Here is a 21,739-nt window from a genome sequence, read left to right as displayed (position 1 = left end):
CAGCTCTGCTTCTCTGACTATTACATACTTTTTTGTAATTCTTTAAATCCCTTCCCCTATCCATACCATATCAGCATTTTCTACCTTCATTTGTAAATCTGGGGTCCTGGGTCCTTAACTCACCTACTAAAAGAATACTTGGAAACCCCTCTAACTAAATAGACTCGGGAGGAAAGGGGAAGGATGGGAGAGCGCTACTTTCAAATGTCCTAACCTTGTTCTTTTTGCAGATTTCTCAGTAAAGTGTGCTGACCGTGCACCTGACTGTTTTGCATGCTGCTAGTATCCTCAGTTGTCTTTGATTTGAAAGTCAAAGTGAGCTTAAAAAGCAAAGTGTCGTGTTAAATCTGCAGACCCAAGTACATGCCTGAACATGGTACTCTGTAAACTCAAACCCCAGCTGCCTTTGAACAAAGGAGAGCTAATGGAGGTCATTGTGATAAACAGCCACTTTGATGACTCCTCAGTCACCACTGTTCAAATGATATTCAGATACCTGCCCCCAGACACCAAATGGAGAACGTGACCTATTGTGTTCAATGACAGCAGGCAATGCACGTCACTTCACATTTGATGATAAAGAAATGACCAAATAGATTGGCACATTCCTCGAACGTGTGCAGAATGAAGGTGCTAAAAATCTAAGAGAAAACCTTGACTATTTCACTAGCATAATCCCCATGGTCAGACATAATTTAAAATCTCGACTATTTCACTAGCATGATCGCCATGGTCAGACATAGTTTCCTTTTCATCATAGTACCTTATGTCCCTGTAAAATTCACTTTTTAATATTCAAATTGATGTCTCAAAATCATGCTCCAAGGATTATGGGAATATAATATGTGCTCACCTCGTTGCCTCCACAAAGGCCTTTGTGTAAATATTTTTTAGTTTCCCCTGTAGACTAGTGCTTTCACTTTACAGGGTTGACTAGAGTAATGTTATGTCTGCTGTGAGCCAGACCCTGGAAAAGAATTCGACAACTGTTCTTTTGTGGCAAGAACTTTAAAAACGCAAGTCTTGCATAGCATGACTTTTGTAATCCAACACCCTGGCATCATTGACTATGGAAATTTTACACAGAGCTGACTACATGAAACATCCCCCCAAGTGTCCCTGAAGTACTCATTTTAAGAGTAATGAATTGCCAGTAGTGATCAAACAACCACTGTAATCAATGAAATCCTCAGGCTCTGGTATTTAGCATGAAAGCAAGTAAGTGAATGCTCATTGCATAACTTAAAACATCAGATGGCCCTGGGATGAAATGAGTAAAAGGCCTGGGGGAATTTGATTCTATTCATCAAAGGATTGATTCTGTGATTCCGTGATTCTCAATCATGCCTACATGGGTGTAGATACATTTTAAAATCTTGATAGAAAAAGGGATTGGGGGTCGGAGGAAAGAGCATTTGTATTGTGTACAACCATCACCTTCATGTCAGTGTATGATATACCCTTCTGGCTCCCCTCTTATATGAAAGTCACTGAGGAACATATATATACTAATAATTGTGTTCATATTTGGGTTCATATTTCTGTGAAACCATTTCTCTGCATCTGTGAAGTTTTTCTTTTCTTAGTATTCAGCCTATTATGATTTTCTGACCCGTCTTTTATACACTAGATTCCTCTTTGGATGCATTCCGCTGTGAGCATTGAATCAGTGGACTATAATAGCAGGGGCACTTATATGTGATGTCCCAGTAATGATCTAGAGCTATTGCAGGATTCTGAAATACCTACGAAAACATCTAAGAAGGAGCCGGTGATTTTGTTGTCAATTTGTTGAAGTATATTTTTATCGTAACCTGTTGCCTTGAAGTTTCATAATCTGTGCATGTTAACTCTACTGACTCAAAGTCCATGTTTAGCTAGGACACGTGCTGATTCCTAACCACGGCAGATCAGGGAGTTGTTGCCATGTAAAGTGACACTTTAAAAAGTCAGACTAGCTAGGGAAATGCAGAGGTCACATTTCCTGATGCTTTGAAATGCTCTTTTCTTATCACTTCAGAGCAAAAGCAAGAGAGAAACTGCCCCTAGGTTTTCTTCACCTTGGGTCCTTATTTATAAGTCAATTATTTCATGGACAGAGCATTAAACTTCCTTAAGATAGTCTCCTGTTCCTCACTGGGCTTTGCTTTAATGCTTTCCTTGGGTAAAAGGCAAGCTCACATCCTAACCATTTTCAGAGCCGCCATTTCTCTGGCTCCATAAGCTCTTACACAAACTCGGGCAGATAGCAAATTAACATTTATTCTGCTACACCAGCTCCTTTCTATTCATTTTATAAAACAGTCTCAATAGGTTTGTATCTCCATGTTCTATAAATTGATTAATTCTAATCATAATTCTTTCTGATCAATCACTTACCAAAATACCAAAATAAGCATCAGTAGTCCATTTACAATAAGGAAAAGTATAATTCCCAAGCAAGAGAACTTGAGTATGTATTTTTAAGCACTCAAAGCTCAGTTAAACTATTTACCTCATATTGTGTGTATATGTGTGTGCTCAGGATTGTCTGACTCTGCCACCCTAGGGACTGTAACCCACCAGGCACCTCTGTCTGTGAGCTTTTCTCAGCAAGAATACTGGACTGGGTTGCCATTTCCTCTTTGAGGGATCTTCCTGACCCAGGGATCAAACCTGTATCTCCATTGCAGGCGGATTCTTTGCCGCCAAGCCACCAGGGAAGCCTTGCCTTATATTAGCCAGAACTCAGATTGCTTTGACAATGTTTTCCTTTATTACTGTTATCACTGTTATCCTCCTCGTAGCCAACAATCACCGGTAGCCTATTGTGTCCTGGGCACTGCCCTTAGGGTCTCCTAAGTCTTAAGTCTGTACTGTTTCCCATCCTCCAGACCAAGGAGTAAAAATGAAAGAAAGTCACAGGTCAAGACCACGGCCACAAAGTTCATACGAATGACAATACTGTTCTTACCACTCCTTTTCTGCTAACTCTGGACTCAGAAATTTGTTAGGGGGAAAAATTCACAGTGAAAATGTTTCTTTGTGCTAGTTTTCACACCTTGATGAAAAAATCTTTTCCTGGAATTTGGAAACTTTTCTCATTGAAATGGAAGTGGTAAATGTTGCTTGAGCTATTGCCCTGTGGGGATTCTGGTTGATGGCCTCAGAAGTCAGTTCTCTTTGGTGTCAGTCTGTCAATTTTAGCCACTTACTTCTGACCTTGAATCAGACAAAACTCCATAAAGCATCAACAGAAAAAAACCTAGCAGGCTGGAAATCATGTGGGATAGGATCAGACCTCACTACCCCTACAGAGTCCAGAAGAATGATAAGGAGAGGCTTTTCATACTTTTAACATCACACATCACTGTTTTAGCAGTCTCGAGTCAAGGTACTCACAATCCGCTGTATTGGTCTTGAACATTTCTCAGAGAAATTGTTCAATAAAAACACCTGTACCAAAAACAATGGAATCTTTTCAAGCTATACTTGGTGTAAATACATGCTTTTAAGATGTATGCTCTCTAAGAACTGCCTCATTCATCTGTTTATTCATTCAACTAACGAGCAGGGATGTCTCTCTTAAGAGCAGGCACTGTGCTAAACACTGGACACGCAGTGTGGAACAAGACACGTTCCTGCCTTCAAATAGCCCAGAGTCGATCAGGGAAACAGCAAGGAAACAGGCGATTACCTGCTTAACAGGAAGTGTGCTGGTGAATGTGCCTTGTTCCTTGTCGTCAGTGACAGCCCATTTATGATACCAAGTATACTCTTCGTGATGGTCAAACACCAATGAAAGCGCTTTGCAAGTATAAAGCACCATAAGGATGTGAGTTGTAATCAGTATTCTTAGATCACCTCACATTAGCTGTCTGGGAAACAAAAAGAAACCAGCATTGGAATATTTTACCCATTTTTTTATATAACGAGTATGTTTTTAATGGTCAAAAATATAAAACAAGCAAAAAAAAAAAAAGTATAGCTGAGATATTTTATGACCTCTAGTATCTTCACTCAGCCCTTAAAAGTTATTTCCTGGGCTTCCCTAGTGGCTCAGTGGTAAAAAAAAAAAAATCCGCCTGCCAGAGACGCCATTCAATCCGTGATCTGGAAAGATCCCGCAAGCCACGGGGCAACTAAACCCATGGGCCGCAACTACCGAGCCTGAGCTCTAGAGCCAGGCAGCCACAGCTCCTGAGCCCATCTGCCGCAACTACGGAAGCCCGCACTCCCTAGAGGCCGTGCTCCGCAACACTAGAAGCCACCGCAGTGAGAAGCCCGTGATCCCAAAGAGAGAGCAGCCCCAGCTCTCCGCAACTAGAGAAAAGCCCGCGCAGCGACAAAGGCCCAACACAGCCAACAAAATTATTATTATTTTTTAAGTTGCTTCCTTAGGGTAAACTCTGCAGCCAGAAGATTCCAGATGCACTCGGGTTCTTAACTGCAGACTTTCTCCAGTTATCTGAAGCCACATGTCTTCCATAGGAAAAAATGCCTCTGTGTCTCTTCAATGAGAAAGAATTATAAAGATTGCCCCCGGTATCCTCAAAGGAATCTTCCCTTCCCCCAAACAGATAAATAAATTAACAGAGCTTAAAACCTACTTGCTCCTATGACATAAAAATGATGACATGGTTAATTTACTACTTTCAATCTTATGAGGTCTAGCTTTGCAAGAATGTAAGCAATCTATCAGTAAAGTGAATTGAATGATGAAATTGCATACAGCCGAGTTGCATCGGGCCCCTCGTGAAATATTAATGTAAAATAATTTTTAAAGTAGCAGTACTAGGGAGCATAACACAAGTAATTTTTGTTATGGCTTTTATCTCAGAGGATGTGGGATGCGGATCAACCCATTTAGATCCCTTCATGTGCCCCTGTAGTTTTTCCTATGCTAGTTTCCAAGACTTTCAGAAGTGTTGATTAAAAATGATACCGCTCTTTGAAAAAAGATACCAGAGTACTTCAGACTTTGTGTCCTACACCAAACTACCACAGGAGGGCATTCTTCCCCTAAAATATATAACAAGCAGGGATTACCAGTGATTTCTATTAATAGAGAAAAATATGTGGAAGGTACCTCTGGAGGTTCTTTGGTCTGACTGGGGAATATTTGCATTAATGACTGATTCTAATATGATATTTTGCTTTCTTCACTTCATTTTTCTCTGATTGTGAATTTTATAGGGAGCTAACCTGTGGCATGGATGACAACCAAAAGACTGGCTGTAATATCTAAGTAAATGGTTTTTGTTTAGCTCATGACTTGCAGTTGGAGTTCTCTAGTAAAACTGGTGGTTCACTATATGTCTTCTGTAGGGGTTTTTTGAAGAAGAAGAAGGCAAAGAGTATATTTATAAAGAGCCTAAGCTGACAGGTCTCTCTGAGATTTCTCAAAGACTGCTCAAGCTCTATGCAGATAAATTCGGAGCAGACAATGTGAAGATAATCCAGGACTCCAATAAGGTAGGAGAATATTCGTGCAGATGCAAGAACTGATTTCCTTTATTCTTCACTACATTTATTAAAGTTTTAAATTTTTGCCTGACTATGCAAAGTAAACTACCTAAGCTCTTTTGGTTGTTTGTTTATTGGTTGACTGATTGGTGATGGGAGGGGGAGAGTCGAAAACTTTGTACCTGTGTATTTGAGTAGCTTTTAGAAAATCTTAAAAACAATTTACCAGCCCCTGCCCCCCTCCCATGGTTCGTTTGCATTTGAATAGCAACCAAAGGGTTAAAGTGATTGAGCCCCATCATGGGCTGGGAGAAAATAGCAAGAAATTATTTATTCAGTCATGGAGGTCTTCCTGGGTCATAAGAATTTTGAAATCTATCCTCTTGTGACAGTACCAGATTTGCCAATCCCATTGTACTAAGCTACAAACATCCAACTAACCTCCTCCCGGCTCCAGAAAGCAAACACTTACATCCTCTAATGAGATTACTCAGAATCTTTCTAATACACTTTTATTCATTTAGCCAACCTTAATTGAATACCTACTGCATTCTAGGCCCAGAACTAGGAGCTGGGGCAAACAGTCTCTTCCTTCCAGAGCTCACAGTTCACACGGGGCTAGGAAAAGGAGGATGTGTGCAAAGAGCTAGTTAAATAGAGTGCAGTGAAGTACCACAGGAGACACGGTCTACACCTTCAAGTCATACAGGGAAAGCTCAGGGCTGGGGGCTCCCTGAACAGCTCATTCTTGGTTGGGCGATGCTTCACAGAGGGCATGATGTTTGAGCTGGGGATTGTAAGGTGAGAGGTGAGAAGGTATTTGCTGGAAGCAAAGGGTATCTGAGAAACCAGCACATGCAGTGATGGTGGGTGTCTAGGGGAAGATGTGTTTGAGCAACGGGAGGTCTTTGAAGCACAGGTTGGATAGAAGAATGTGACAGAAGATGGAGCTAAAGAAGACAGTTTGCACTCTATTCTACTGGCCTCTGTTGGGCTACAAAAGAGGTCTTTTATCCTTTTCCTCTTTTACAAAGCTGGTATTTAGAAGGATATACCATCTGGATATAAGATTAGATTTCTGAATCTGGGCGGAAGTTGTTACAAATGTGTTCATTCTTAACTTGAAAGTGGCAAACTCCTTCCGCCTAAAGAGGGACAAAACTCAAACCACTGTCATGGTCTCCCTCCTACATGGAAAGTAGAAGCAGCTCCTAGTGGTGAGAGAAATGCCAAATTTGGTGTCAGAACAACTGGAGCCTTCATTCCAGCATGCTACCACTTAGCATGGTGGTCCTTCCTTGAGAAGTTGGTTGGTCACTCTGAGTCTCCATCTTTTAATCTGTAAAAATGGTTATAATTATATCCATCCTACAGTAGCATTACAAATTAATTCACGAGCCTCCTCAAATCTCCCGAATTAGATAAGCAGTGGATGCGTGAATGGATGGAGAAAGTTGGAAGAAGTTTAAAAACTCTTCAAAAAGTCATTAGAAAAGAGGCAGGGAGCGGGAAGGACCTTTTGCCTGTTTTCCATTTTATGCTATTTGTCAAGCCTGCTCACCAAAGCAGAGTTAGTTTAAAAAGTTATATAGAATAACTTATTGCAGATTAGAGAAGGCGAGGAATTGAAAAGAAAAATGTTTGCAACCACGTGACAGGTTATAATCTTCCAAACCAGTGAGAAACCTCCTAACACATTACAAGCCCATAGCTCATGGCTCCAGTCTAGGTAACATGGCTAATTATAGAGAGAAAAAGAGATACATTTCCACTCTTAACACGCTTGATTCAAGCCAAAGATGAAGATATTGAATACAGAAAAGAAAGAAAATGAAAGATGAAATATTATGTCATAGCCAAGTACTTTTATTTCAGAGCCCCAGGGACTTAGCACGCTGGCTCCGATTTGCTCTGTCACCATCTGGCTGCTTGACCACAGTCCAGCCAATTACTCTTTCTGTGGTTTCCATTCACCCAGCCCTCAGATGATGTCATTGGCCATTTTCATCCAAGGGAAAAGGGACGGCTCAGGACGCCAAGCTGCAGGGGTACTGGGTTCCCCGCCTTTCTTCCAGGAGCACCCCAGGCCCACCACTCTTTCTCTGCCCACAATGTGTTAAAACAGGTGAATCCCAAGGATTTGGACCCCAAATACGCCTACATCCAGGTGACCTATGTGACGCCATTCTTTGAGGAAAAGGAAATAGAGGACCGGAAGACAGACTTCGAAATGCACCACAATATCAATCGCTTCGTCTTTGAGACGCCCTTCACGCTGTCGGGCAAGAAGCATGGTGGCGTGGAGGAGCAGTGCAAGCGGAGGACCGTCCTGACAAGTAGGTGCCGGTCCCCAAGTGCATGTCCCCCTTGCAGGGTCCTGGGTCAGGCTGGACTCGGGAAATCAAGACCCTTCAGCCTTGCAGCATGCATGCATTCGCGCTAAGTCGCTTCAGTCAGGTCTGGCGGGCTTCAGTGGACTGTAGCCCGCCAGGCTCCTCTGTCCCTGGGATTCTCCAGGCAAGAATCCTGGAGTGGGTTGCCATGCCCTCCTCCAGGGGATCTTCGCAACCCAAGGATCGAACCCAGATCTCTTACCTCTCCTGCATGGGCAGGCAGATTCTTTACCACTAGCACCACCTGGGAAGCCCCTCAATCTTGCAGACAAGGACCCAACATGTGCTAACTTGAAAATGTTTACCAGGAAGCCCAGACTTCCTCTTGTCCCTTCTCTTTGGAAACAAGATACCCTTGACAAGTCAGCCAAAACAGAAACTGTCATAGAGTTAAGGTCACTTTATCCACCGCTTCCCTTTAGATCTTCCAGTGGTGATGGTCATGGTGTCTTGGGAAAGGCACTCTGAGCATTCCTCTCCTCTCTCCCTGAACCTACCCTCAGTTATTGCAGAGTCAACTGCTCTCAGAATTGTGTGCTTTGGGGCAAGATTCTAAACCACTCAGGAATTCAGGTTTCTCATCTGTGAAACAGATGCAGAAGGATTTCCTGCACCATCCCTTCCATACTATCTAGATCTATTCTATGAGCTGGTCATCCTTTCCACAGACATTCACAAAGTGCCTATAGGTGTTGGACACTGTTCTGAGCATTCAAATAGATAAAACACAATTCTTGCCTGCAAGGCGCTCACTGTCTGACAGGAAAAAAGATCCAAGTAAAGCAAGAATTTTAGGCGAGCCCAGCATGAGAAATGAAATGGGAACCCCCCAGAGAGGAACTTAAGGCAGTCTTGGGTTGTGGGGAATGAACACAGGCATCTGAATGAATGAGACTCTAGGCATCTTCAGAGGTGAACAATCCTGGTTTTGCAGTAGGTACGTGGCTAGCAGCCACATCCAAACTATGAGAAAACAGTCACCTTCAGTAAACTTTACCAGAACTTTTGTAATAAAAAAAGAAACTAGAACAAAGTTATTATAGTATATGCTTGTTGTTTAGTCCCTAAGTCATGTCCGACTCTTGTGACCCCACAAGGCTCCTCTGTCCATGGGATTTCCCAGGCAAGAACACTGGAGTGGGTTGCCATTTCCTTCTCCAGGTGATCTTCCCAATCCAGGGACTCAACCTGCATCTCCTGCATTGCAGGAAAAGCCTTTACCACTGAGCCACTGGGGAAGCCCCATAGTATATGCTGTTCAGTATCTATTCAAGCATTCTTTATTGTGACTCAGTGTAGTTTTTATTTGAACTAAAGTTGTGGTGGAAACTATCATCTTTCCAGTGTTTAGAGACTCTAAAGGTCTAGGCCAGCCTTGGCAATGAGGAGATGTTGCTAGTGAAGTGGGGAAGAGCATGCCAGGCAAAAGTAGCTGGGAGAAAAGTAAGAGGTGTGTGAGAGCATGGCACACAGGAGAAAAATAGCTCACATACATAGAGAACATGCAGGATAGAATGCTCTGAGTGCAGAGACTCAGGGTCATCCTGACCTTCAGGGGAACCCGTGACTTTTCACTAGCCCTTGACCTTGAAATGCTCTTGTATTGCTTTTGTGCAGCGAGTCACTTGTTCCCCTACGTGAAGAAGAGGATACAGGTCGTTAGCCAGTCGAGCACAGAACTGAATCCCATTGAAGTGGCGATTGATGAGATGTCCAAGAAAGTTTCCGAGCTTAATCAGCTTTGCACGATGGAAGAAGTGGACATGATCAGACTGCAGCTCAAACTCCAAGGCAGTGTCAGTGTAAAGGTGAGCGCCACCCAGAGCTGAGAGGCGCATGGTCAGTGGAACCTGGTACAAAAATGATGCCCCTTGGAATTCTTTGACAAAGAGTATAAGAGACATTTTTCTGTTTTTGATACCATCCAACACCTTTATCTGAATCTTTAAAATGTTGTTTCCTTGTGGAGGTACATTAGTGGTGCCAAACACCTAGAGATAAAATCTTTCTTAGGTTTTAGCTGAAATAAAACTTTTTTTTCAACTCTCCTTTCCCATCTTCTCTGGATAAACTGTGTTCTGTATTCTAAGTTCTAACAAGTGAATTAATGAATGAATTAGCATGGCTTTTTAAAATCTGTCAGGGACAGACTTATAAAATTGTTCAAAACCAAAAATGTTCAAATGTTTTTTCATTCATAAATGTGCATCAGTATTTATGTCAAGGTCCTGAGAGGAAGCAGATGGCCTGTTCCCAGTGAGGAAATGAAGAGAATATAATTAAATAGACTCTTTTGAGAATGTATAAGCAGTATTTAGGAAAACCAAAGAGGGCAGGCACTGGGGCATAAGACTGAGAGACTATCACCCTCCCCAAACCTGAAGACTCAGGGGAGAGAAGAGTTAGTGGAAGAAGGGAGAGAGGTGAGAGCCAACGCATGATAGACAGACACAGTTTCTACTGGGGAATTGCAAAGAGGAAGCCATGGGCCTAAATACTCTGACAGGGCTGAGACTAGGGTACAGTGAGCGAGGCATCTCCCTTGGGCACCAAATTAAGGGAGCATCAAAAAATTCAGTAATCAAGATAAAATACTACTTTAATGCTCCATGTCTAAAAATCAAAAGTAACTTCACAAAACCAGGTTGAACAACGTATTAAAATTTTAAATAAAGGCAGGCCAGCCACAGTGCCACACAGAGCCATGCAGGAGGCTGAGGCCGAAGGAAAACTCAGTACCACTGACCTTGATGCTGGCCTGGCTCTCGTCTTCCCTGCCCACCCCTTGTCTGTATGCCCATGGCTGACTCAATGATAATAATTTCTTTAAAGCCAGAAGGCAAAAGAGCCATTGTTTCACTCCAAATGGGACAGCTTCCCTCAGCACATGGCTGAGCAGAGGAAGGTTGAGAGGGATCTGAAGAAACTAAGGGAAGAATATGGCTCGTCCTCTCTACCATGCGGGCAGCAGCTGGTGATCAAAGCCCCCTGAAGATGCCTCAAATACAGCGTTGGCTTCCTCCTTCTTTCACCTCATTCTTCCCAGCCCCACAGTGACAGGCAAGGATCATAAGCTCTAAAGAATGCAAACCCCTTCACTAATGAGAGCCTATACATGCTTGTGAGCATGACCAGGGCCTGGCTTTGTGCCTTCATTCAGCAAATCTAGAAAGTCCCTCCTTGGACCAGAATCTGCCAGACTGTCCAGTGAGACACGATAAAACAGTGGTTCCCGGCACGATGCCAAGATCACGAGCACTGTGGAATGTCTCTTATTAGTAGCTGTGTGTTTGCTTGAATGTTTATAGGGGAAAAAGTGACTAGCCCAGCAAAAATTTGACTTCACAGATGTTGAATTTATTTAAGTAAATAAAGATGAGTCTAGCTTTCAGAGTTATTAGGAAAATAACAGTGCTTGCCGAATTTGTGGATATAGCAAAAACATGACATGGTGGCCACATGACTGAAGTTTAGGAAGGATGGCAATGAAGTGTGGAGTTCAGATGCGTCCTCTAGCAGCTCACTGACTGGTCTAGAGACAGCAGATAAGACAGATACAAGGGGATGTGAGAGAATTAGGGGGGCCACATGGTGGAGGCTCCTCTTTCTAGCCATGGAGAGGACTCCATGGAGGAGATATTACCATTCTTAGCCAATTCTCTTCTCCCCAATAGGTTAATGCTGGACCAATGGCCTATGCGCGGGCTTTTCTCGAAGAAACCAATGCAAAGAAATACCCTGACAACCAAGTAAAGCTTTTGAAGGAAATCTTCAGGTAAGACTTTCTCTGTTGAGCTGTTCTTCCTTGAATTCCTTCAGACAGGGCGTCATGAATGAATGACCCCAGGGAGCCACCTGACAGACCCTCTCCTCCATAGCCTAGTTTATCAGCAGCCTGACTTCAAGTTGCCACTTTCTTATCTTGTTTTCTTTCAATATTTATGTATTTGGCTGCGTCAGGCTTTAGTTGAGGCATGCAGGATCCTCATTGCATATGCAGGATCTTTCCTTGGGGTGCACGAGCTCTCTAGTTGTGGTGTGTGGGGCTTACTTGCCCCACATATATGTGGAATCTTAGTTTGCCTGACCAAGGATCAAACCCACCTCCTCTGCATTGCAAGACGAATTCTTAACCCTTGGATCACCAAGAAAGTCTCTAAATTGCCACTTTCTGAAAGTGAAAGAAAGTGAAAGTCGCTCAGTGGTATCGGACTCTTTGCGACTTCAAGGAATATACACTCTATGGAGCTCTCCAGGCCAGAATACTGGAGTAGGTAGCCTTTCCCTTCTCCAAGGGAGCTTCCTAACCCAGGGATCAAACCCAGGTCTCCCACATTGCAGGCAGATTCTTTACCAGTTGAGCCACCAGGGAAGCCATATTCTAGGGTTGCTTGCTAATTTGCTTATTGCCGTCACTAAAGGCAATTTGCAGATGCGTGTGGCCAGGCCCTGGATGTGAATGAGCGCCTCATCAAGGAGGACCAGCTGGAGTACCAGGAGGAACTGAGGTCTCATTACAAGGACATGCTCAGCGAGCTCTCGGCAATCATGAATGAGCAGGTGAGGCTTTCCCCTTCTATGCATAGGAAGTGCCCATTTTTATCTCCCATGCCACAAAGACAGGAAAGAGTCTCTTTCTTTTCCTGCTACTGAAATCCCTGCACTTTCACGACACCTTGTTGCTGAGCTGTTCTCTCCCCCATGTACATCACCCCTTGACTCAAAGGAGAGAGATCAGATTGGAGAAAAATCTGTAGAAAAAGAAAATTGAGAACCCAGATGCTTTCCAGTTTTCAGAGATATTTATCGAAACCAGATGTGTGTTGGTTTTCTAGAACAGATGACGCCTAGTTAGACAACAAGAGCACTGGGTGACGTTCCTGCTCGAGTTTATTACCGTGCCCAATGCCCGTGATTCAGGACCTCACAACCCCCAGGCTGGGATGTGCAGTTCCAAAGTACTGCCACTAGGGGTCTCTGCACCACTCTCAGGAAGAAGGCAGGAACTTAGGGTCCTGGACTTTTATGGTCAAGGTTGCCTCTACAGAGGCTGAGCCCCTAGAAGATATGCAGATTGGGATAAACTTAACCCTCCATTCCACAAACAACTCATTCATGATTTCAGTATGTTCCATAAGACTGCACAAAATGTGGACATTCAATAATCACTACTTTGGGGGGTACTGAGAGTCAAGTGGTCAAAACCAAGTTCAGTTTGTTTGGGCCTACTCCAGCATCCATCAGCCCTCACACTCCACCTGGACGTCTCTTCACCCATGGTCCCTTCAAGGAGTTAGATGTGTTCTTTATAGAATAATGAGGGGGGGAACTTGAGCTAATCTCCCAGTAGTGCCTCATGCATGGTGGCCATTCATTAAGTATTAATTCCCTCTCCTTTCCTGAAATGGAAAATAGTGTTTAGTGTTATTAATAAATAACACTATCACAAAACATGAAATGTGTCATACCCTTCTTTTATTCTGATTAAATTTTTTTTTCTCTTCTTTTCCATCTCCTTCTACCCACACTTTAAGTTCTCCATAGCAGTTAGAGAAAGAAATGGTTACTTGACTTGTGTTGCAAAGAAAAAAAATCTCCCTGGATAGGAGTTTTAGTGGAGAAAGTGTTGGTGTGGAATTGTTAAGGGGTGATGGGAATTAAATACTCAGGAGTGATGCCTTAACAGATGGGGAAATCATAAATCTGAGAGTGAAACAAAAAGAACAAGCAATTGGAAAAGATGACAAAGAAATGCTTGTTTCCAACTGTAAATTGCATCTGACCTTGAAACTTTGGGCAAAAATGCTTTTCTCTTTTTTTCCTGGCAGCTCTGTCACGGTCCATGTTTATACAGCTTCTGTTCCTCTGTGTCTAGTATTTCCCTCAGTACTGTAAGCAAAAGTGGTATGTTTTTCTTTCCTTATGTCTACTCTGTCCTTTGTGGCCTTCTGGTCTACCTGTTCCTTTTCCCCAGACACCTCCATAGTCACAAGCGTTCTGTAAATGCTTATTTTTGTTTCCATTTCAAGGTAGGTCAGTATTAAAATCAAAAGCCTATTAAAATCAAAAAGCTAATTAACAACTTAGTGTTTAAGAGAAAAATATATGTCCTATCAACTTCTAAAATATATTTGAGCTCATTTGTATCCAAAATGAAGATTCATTATATCTCAAAGGGCTAAAAAAGAAAACAAACAAACAAAAAAAAACAGAGATAACGACCAGGTGATTTAGAGGGAGGAAAATAACTTTTTTTCTAGAAAACTTTTGCTAACAGAAGCAGAATTTGACTCTGGGTTTCCTAGAAACTGACGTAAAGAAACTAATGGATTACACAGGTCTTGTTATTTAGCAAAAGAAATAGATCTGTTGGCAGGAAAGATAAACTTTCTCCTGGTCCTGAGCCTCTATAGTGATTTGTCACATACATTTTATATATGGACAATGACTACACTGTTCGTGATATCCTAAAAAAAAAAAAAAGTTTTCCTTAAAAATGTCTAACTCTATTATATGGCCATTCCACATTTCCATCTGAGATTAAAATGAGGAAAAAAATATTCACTTCTAACTCTGAAGAGGAGATTCTAGAAGAGACACTATTTAATTGATAATTATCAACCATAAGTTTAAGTTAACCATAGCAAAACTATGTATTCTGCAGCAAAATGAGCTGTCTTTATGACAAATATTGATAAGTGTCTTGAGTTGGTTGTAATGTCAGAAATAGCAAAGGATGGGATCCTTAAAGTCCAAAGTAGTTTTAAAAAGTGGGTGTAAATCTCAATTCAGATTTATAACAAAAAATGTTTGCTTCTTTCCTCAATATTTTTACTAAAAAGGCATTTGACCCTAAAGTTTGGGTTGACACTCTAGTAGAGTGTAGGGTAGTCAAATTTTAGCATAATCCTATAATGCATGAATGAGCCTTAATCTGTGACGCGTGAATACCTTTACATACCTCCATACTCATCCACGTATTCTGGAAACAGATACATGTATAATTACAGTGAAGAGAGGAATTCTACCATTAAACTTGTTAACAATAGAAAGAGTTAGAATGGATAGACAGACATAGAAAAGCAGAAATACAATTGATTATGCAGTTCCTTCCGAGAGTGTCCAGAAGAGTCTAAGGTAAAAGGCAAATACTAAAGCCACTGCTTAATGAAAGAACCTTCAGTATAAGGAGTGGGATGGAGCGGGATGAAGTAGATGCTCATGTGTGAAAATGGGGATGTGGACACGGAGCTGCTAAAGTGACAAGCAGGCAGTCACTTTTCAGACAGCCAGGACGCCAAGCTATTTTATAAATGGCCAAAAACCATAAAAGCCTCTTTTGATGGAGGCCAAAGTAATACATGTAACTATTGGGTGAAACATAAGATGCTGATTTGCTGTCTGTTTCGTTTAAAAGGATGACAGCATAGTGAAGTCAACGCTGGTAACAGATAGCAAATATTAAAAAAAAATAAAACAGGGGAGGGAACACATCTATTCTGTTATGGTGCCAAGCAGGCCAGATCCAAAGGCAAGTTGCTTTTTGAGTTTCAGATACATTGTTTGCCAATGTATTTAAACAGAACTTGTGACACTGATCGTAAGGAGAACTTATTGGTAGTATAAGGTACATGGACGCTGTGGGGACAGAGAAGCCATTGTCTCCCGGAAAAGCAGGAGAGCCAAAGCCTGGTAATGTGTAAAGTCAGTGAGAAAAACAGGAATTTTAAATATTCATTAAGCCTCTTCTGCACCAGGGTTTTAGAGGCACCTGGGGTTTCTGGTATTGTTATTGTGTTCGCATATCATTAGTTGAACAGATCTGACAGGGAAGTACAGTTAGGGCATATTAACATTATTTTCAAAAGCAAAATCAGGTCAAGGTAAATTTTCTTTTCCTCCTATTTCCATTAATACAAACATTTTAATGAAGCTTCAGATGTTTTCTTTGGGGGCAGATTTTGACAATACTTATTATGACTTTTTCAAATAAAATAAAATTCCAGAATTACTCAAACACATCGTAAGATTCATTCACATTTAAAAACATATCTGATAGTTGAAGAGAATCAGGAAACTACTTTAAATCTGGTCAACATGGCTGAGATGTAGGCTGGGGTAAAAAAGCTCTTCAGGTTATACAGAGTGAAGTAAGTCAGAAAGAAAAACACCAATACAGTATATTAACACATATATATAGAATTTAGAAAGATGGTAACAATGACCCTATAGGCGAGACAGCAAAAGAGACACAGATATAAAGAACAGACTTTTGGACTCTGGGAGAAGGCAAGGGTGGGATGATTTGAGAGAATAGCATTGAAACATGTATATTACCTTATGTGAAATAGATCACCAGTCCAAGTTCAGTGCATGAAACAGGGCACTCAAAGCCGGTGCACTGGGACAACCCTGAGGGGTAGGATGGGGAGGGAGGCGGGAGGGGGGTTCAGGATGGGGGACACATGTACACCCATGGCTGATTCATGTCAGTGTATGGCAAAAACCACTACAATATTATAAAGTAATTAGCCTCCAATTAAAATAATCTTTTAAAAAACTCAAAGAAGTTTGATAAGAGCATTTTCAAAATTTGCAGATTCCTTGTAGGGAAATTTTTAAGTCAGTGTTCTGGGTTTTGCTCTTGTATTTGAAGTTATTAACACAGACCTCTCTATTATTGTTTTATTGCATTGTGTTTGTCCTGTCTGAAGATTACCTACCGGGACGACCCATCAAAGCGAGGAGTGGAGCGAACTTGCACTCGAGTAATTAACAAGGCGGCTCCCTCTCTGCCCACGGTCTCTGTCTCACCCAGTGGAGAAGTTTGAGAAGTCCGCAGCATCGGACACTCCTCCTTCAAGGGAACTCTGAATTTGCAGCTAATCTCGGGGAAGAGAAAGATAACATTTAATTTATTTGAAGTTTTTATGGTGGTGTTCATATTGTTTTTTACCTCGCTAGCTTGAGAATTTTGCCAGTCTCCAGATTTGCACATTTCTTACAATTTTTTTTTTCCTTTGAGTGACGTCGATCAAGCCAAGCTGAATATTTGCTATGAAATTCCAATGAATGTGTAATTCAAAAGCTGACTGTAAGTCTGCTGTCGGTCACATTATGTTCAATACCCAGTCCTCGCACACATATTTTGAAGGTCAAAGTGAATGTTTTTGTAACATTTAAGCGTATTTCAGATGTAAATAGAAGATTGTAAAATATATGGTTTTTACCAAATTTAAAAGAACCTTTTTAGGTATTACTTATGACAGTGCTAAAATTATATGAATAACATTTCAGATACTGTTATATTAAAATATTTGTGTATGTGTACAAAAGTGTTGATAAATACTAATCTTTAAAGTTTGTGGAGTTTCTTTATTTGTAATATATGTGCTCTTAAAAGCAATGAGATGTGAAGTTATGGAAGCCTTTTGTTGTTCACAGAAATAAAAAACAATACAATTGTTTTTGTTGTTCATAGAAATTTAAAAAAAATACAATTACTTTGCATCTGGTTCCCTCTTGAAGAGTGGGAGAGTTGCCACTAAAAGTGGTTCCTGGGACCGGGCAGCTGCTGAATGCAGTCTTACTTATGATTTATGATGCCTTCGCAAGAAGTCAGGACAAGGACTTGAACCTCAGCTGGACAAAGATTCAAAGATCAGCTAGACAGACCAGGGTTTTCCAATCCCAAGAGATAACTAGACTGATCGGAAGAAGATACACTGAATCAGAATCTTAAGGGTTATGGTAATTTTTAGGACTCTGCACAAATATTCCATTCTATAAATTTGTGGTGGGATTGCACTTCCGTACCTTTTTTGTTGTTGTTGTTGTTGCACTGGGTCTTTGTTGCTTTGCACGGGCTTTCTCTACTTGCAGGAAGAAGCAGGGGCTACTCTGCATTGCAGTGGCTTCTCTGTTGTGGAGCTCAGGTTCTAGGCAAGCAGGCTTCAGTAGATGCAGCCTGTAGACTCAGTAGTTGCAGCGCATGGGCGCACTAGCTCACCAGCTTACTTGCTCTGCAGCATATGGAATCTTCCCAGCCCTGGGACTGAACCTGTGTCCCCTGCATTGGCAGGCTGATTCTTATCCACTGTGCCACCAGGGAAGTCCTTGTGCCTTTTTTGAAGCTAGACTTGACCACTCTTTAGCCATTGAAATGTCAGCCAGTCCAGGTCCTGCTTGCTTGACTACACATACACCCTGCACTAGACCCACAGTGTTCTACTCACTTGAAAACAAAACAAAACCAAAGCAACGGCTTTGCTGATGATGGTCCAGTGGTTAAGAATCTGCCTGCCAGTGCAGAGGATCTTCATGACCCAGGCACTGAACCCGGGCCTCCCACATTACAGGCAGATTCTTTACCGTCTCAGCCCCCTGGGAAGCCCCCCACCACATCAACCCAGCCCGTATACTTCAGGACTCAGCTGAATTCACATCTGTGGTGGCCACTGTGATAGGACACCCAGAGCCACCTTTCAGGGCTGAGACTCCTGTTTCCCCAGCAGCTGACTCTCTAGGAAACTCATGTTCAATGACTGGTTGATGGCAGGAAGGGCAATGGCCTGGCCTCATTGTCCCAATTCAAGATGACTCTGAATGGCCATCCAGGCTCCCCAGCTCTGACTTGAGAGCAACCTGAGACTACACCACAGTTCATCTCCTTCTCTCCACAAATCCTTTGAAAAGGATTCTCAGGAGACATGGACTCCCAATACATTTCCTGCATATAAATCTCCACATCAGAGTCTGTTTCTTGGGGGAACAGATGAAGTAAAGAGCTTTTCCAGAAGCTTTGCTCATGTAGACTTCTAATTCCCTGTCCTGCCTTAACACTTACACCCATGTCATCCATTTTTCTCCCCTTGATTATGTTGTCAGCTATCATTTCACATGTCTGCGTGTCCTTTCCAACCATGTCAGGGCCGGCTTGAAGAAAGATTATGTCTTGATCTTCTCTGCAGTCTTGGCAATTCAAATTATTGCCCTGAACTTCAGAGTTTTGGAGTCATTTCTCAAAGTTCTGTTGGAATGGAGCCGTTCCAGAGAAAATGCTAGGGCAGGGAAAGGGGAGCCAAGGGGGAAAGAGTAGCCTGTGGGAGGATGGATTTGGAGCTAGAAGTCACTGTCCGAACAAGTGTCCGTGAATTTCTTCTATAAGGAGATGTACATTTTTTTAAATAATCAGCGTTGACTGCTTTTGGTTTGTTTTCAGTTCTCAGCCTTAGCGGGCTTTTGCCACTGAAGTATTTGGCACTGGATACGTACATCTGTGGAGCAAACTCAGGCAGCATTATTAACAACATGATCTTTTCATCTGGAAACTACCCAACTCCTCTCTGCTCCCAGCCCCTCTGTATCTTCGTGTCTCCCCATCGCCCAGTGACCTAATGTCGCTTCCCCACAGTCCCTGCCCCAGCCCTCCACCCAGTCTTGTCTTCCTCAAGCAGAATCCCCACCCCTTCTCCATCTGTGTCTATCTTGCTTCCAAATGGATTCCAGTTCAAATACCAACTGCAGTCAAAACGAAGCTGTTGGGAATTCTCTGGTGGTTCGATAGTTAGAACCCAGAGTTATCACTGCCGAGGGCTTGAGTTCGATCTGTGGTCAGATGACTGACATCCCACAAGCCACTGGATTGAGGATTATGTGAGATCACGTCTAGTCCCAGAAGGTATGGGCAACTGACCAGGCACTGGACAGGTGAGTTAGCAGCCCTCTGCTGTGATTTTCGCATTCCTGCATGAAACCTGCTAAAACACTAACACCAAGTTGCCTCAAACTGTTGATCCAACGACTGATCGAAGGAAAAAGTGGCGTGGTTTCCTGGGGAAATTGGTATCCTCAGAGGACAATCTTTCACTCAGAAGAATGAATTTTGAATTGATGAAATTTTAGGTCTTTGGATAGTCTACCAGTAAAGTTCTTCCTCAACCCACATCCCTCTCCACCATCTCACTAAACTAGCCATCATCTCTATCTAGGATATTCAGTTAAATTGCATCTAAGTGAAGTAATAAATGTATTACAAAGAGCCATACCTGGTTAAGATCTGAAGTCTCAGATATGTTCTTGGGCCAACCGCTTTAACTGTCTGAGAGAGGGCCATGATTGTTACTGAACAAGTGGTTCTGAAAATTAAATGCAAAAAAAAGCCATTTTTTGGTACTTTGTAGAGTGATATACGTAGACAGCATACGTTTATTGTAATTTTTCAATTAGCAGTCCTACCAGGTCACCCTATTTTCCCACACCATTCCAAAATAATCAGCATCTGATTCTTCTGATTCTCAAACAACAATCAAAGTCTGATGGCTACTGAGAGAGCCACATGTATATAATGTGAAGAGGAGAATTCTGATAATGTGAGAAAGTTTGTATGGGATCTTGAATTTTCTAAAGGTGAGAAGACATTTAAGAAGAGCTAAGAGTTGGCATCTGAGAACTCTCTAGGAGTGTCCTTTGCAGCTCTGCCCTGGTTATGTACTGAGATTTAACAAGAAAATCCACGGTCTACTTTAGACAAAGAGTCCCATCCCAACCAGAAGTACCTTTGTCTGTGACAGAACAGGATAAGCATCAAATTACTTCTAAGTACATGAGAGGAAGTGCTATGAAGAGAAGAGATAGGCAGATATATATATGTTTGGGTTCAGAACATGGGTGAGTAAAGTGTTCCAGGTGAATAATTGAGATGGGGAGACACTAGCAAGAAAAAGAAATTCCCATGAAAGCTCTAAACTCCTTTGCCTTTCCCTTGCCCCTTGACGTTCCTGTAGAGAATGCATGTGGTTGGGGAGGGGAGGAAAGAGAGGAGTAATTTGATGGAGAGATCATAAATCACAAATCTCAAGAGGACGCTACAGCGAGCACATAAAGTTGATCTGAGAGGGATAAGGAGGGAGAGATAAATCAAAACATGCCCAAATGGGATTCATGAAGGTCATTTGGAAAAGGGAATGGTGATTGAGCCTGAGTAATTGAGCAAAGGTTTACAAAGAATAGCTTTAAATAACACTAATGTCAAGGATTCTCCAGAGGAATCTGCTTGCAATTTTCTTACGTCATTAATATTAATACTCAACTATAAAGCCATTGTTTCTTGGATGTATTCCTAATGTATGAAGAATATTTGTATTTAAAAGCTCATGACTTTCTTTGTATTTCATCAAAAGCCACACAACTGTAACTACTAAATCCAGGGTAGGTGGACATTTCTAAAGTTATAAATAAGACAGTGTGGTATTTGCAGGATTATTTTATTGAACAGAATGACCCAAGAATGAGAAAGTCTGTTTCATAATACTTGCATGAAATTTAGAGGGTTCCTTTAGATTTCTATGGGACTTCCTTTATGCCATATTATTTTTCCCTTTGGATGAGCAATTATTTTAAGAAATAGAGAATAAAAGTAAAATTCTACAAATAAAGTCAAATCAATTTAATGACAACAACCAAAAGGAATTTTTGCTTTTTAACAAAAGTCAAGTAAAATGGAAATCTAGCTTGAAGACTCTGGAGTGTCCTACAAAAATATTTCCAGTTAGTGTCTCAGGCCAAGGCAGAGGCCTTTCACCACCTCAGCTCAAAAACACCCCTTTGGATTCCGAAAGTCAAATTGACCCATCACATTCTATCTAGCAGTTTCCAAGTTTCAGCCTCTCCCTCTAAACAGCTGAGCAAAAGACATTGCTGCTGGAGGTTTATTAAATGGCTGTGTGTGTGTTTTCAGTAGTCTCAGACTCTTTGTGACCCCAAGGACTATAGCCGAACAAGGCTCCTCTGTCCATGGAATTTTCCAGACAAGAGTACTGGAGTGGGTTGCCATTTCCTTTTCCAGGGATTCTTCCCAACCCAGGGATGAAACCCACATCTCTTGCATCTCCTGCATTGGC

The 21,739-nt window shown here is 41.9% G+C and overlaps 1 protein-coding gene across 1 annotated transcript in view; it reads left to right on the top strand.

The window, feature by feature from the left end:
* DOCK10 (dedicator of cytokinesis 10) overlaps positions 1 to 16,669 on the top strand; it is a 306,412-nt gene extending 289,743 nt beyond the window's left edge. Inside the window, exons 51-56 of the mRNA XM_052636059.1 lie at positions 5,308 to 5,454; positions 7,571 to 7,781; positions 9,456 to 9,646; positions 11,513 to 11,613; positions 12,260 to 12,398; positions 16,553 to 16,669. Of these exons, the coding sequence (XP_052492019.1) occupies positions 5,308 to 5,454; positions 7,571 to 7,781; positions 9,456 to 9,646; positions 11,513 to 11,613; positions 12,260 to 12,398; positions 16,553 to 16,669 (906 nt within the window). The remainder of the gene's footprint in view (positions 1 to 5,307; positions 5,455 to 7,570; positions 7,782 to 9,455; positions 9,647 to 11,512; positions 11,614 to 12,259; positions 12,399 to 16,552) is intronic.
* Positions 16,670 to 21,739: the final 5,070 nt, after the last annotated feature.

This window comes from Budorcas taxicolor, chromosome 2 (assembly GCF_023091745.1).
Source record: "Budorcas taxicolor isolate Tak-1 chromosome 2, Takin1.1, whole genome shotgun sequence".
Lineage (NCBI taxonomy): Eukaryota > Metazoa > Chordata > Mammalia > Artiodactyla > Bovidae > Budorcas > Budorcas taxicolor.
This window is presented reverse-complemented; position numbering and strand designations above follow the sequence as displayed.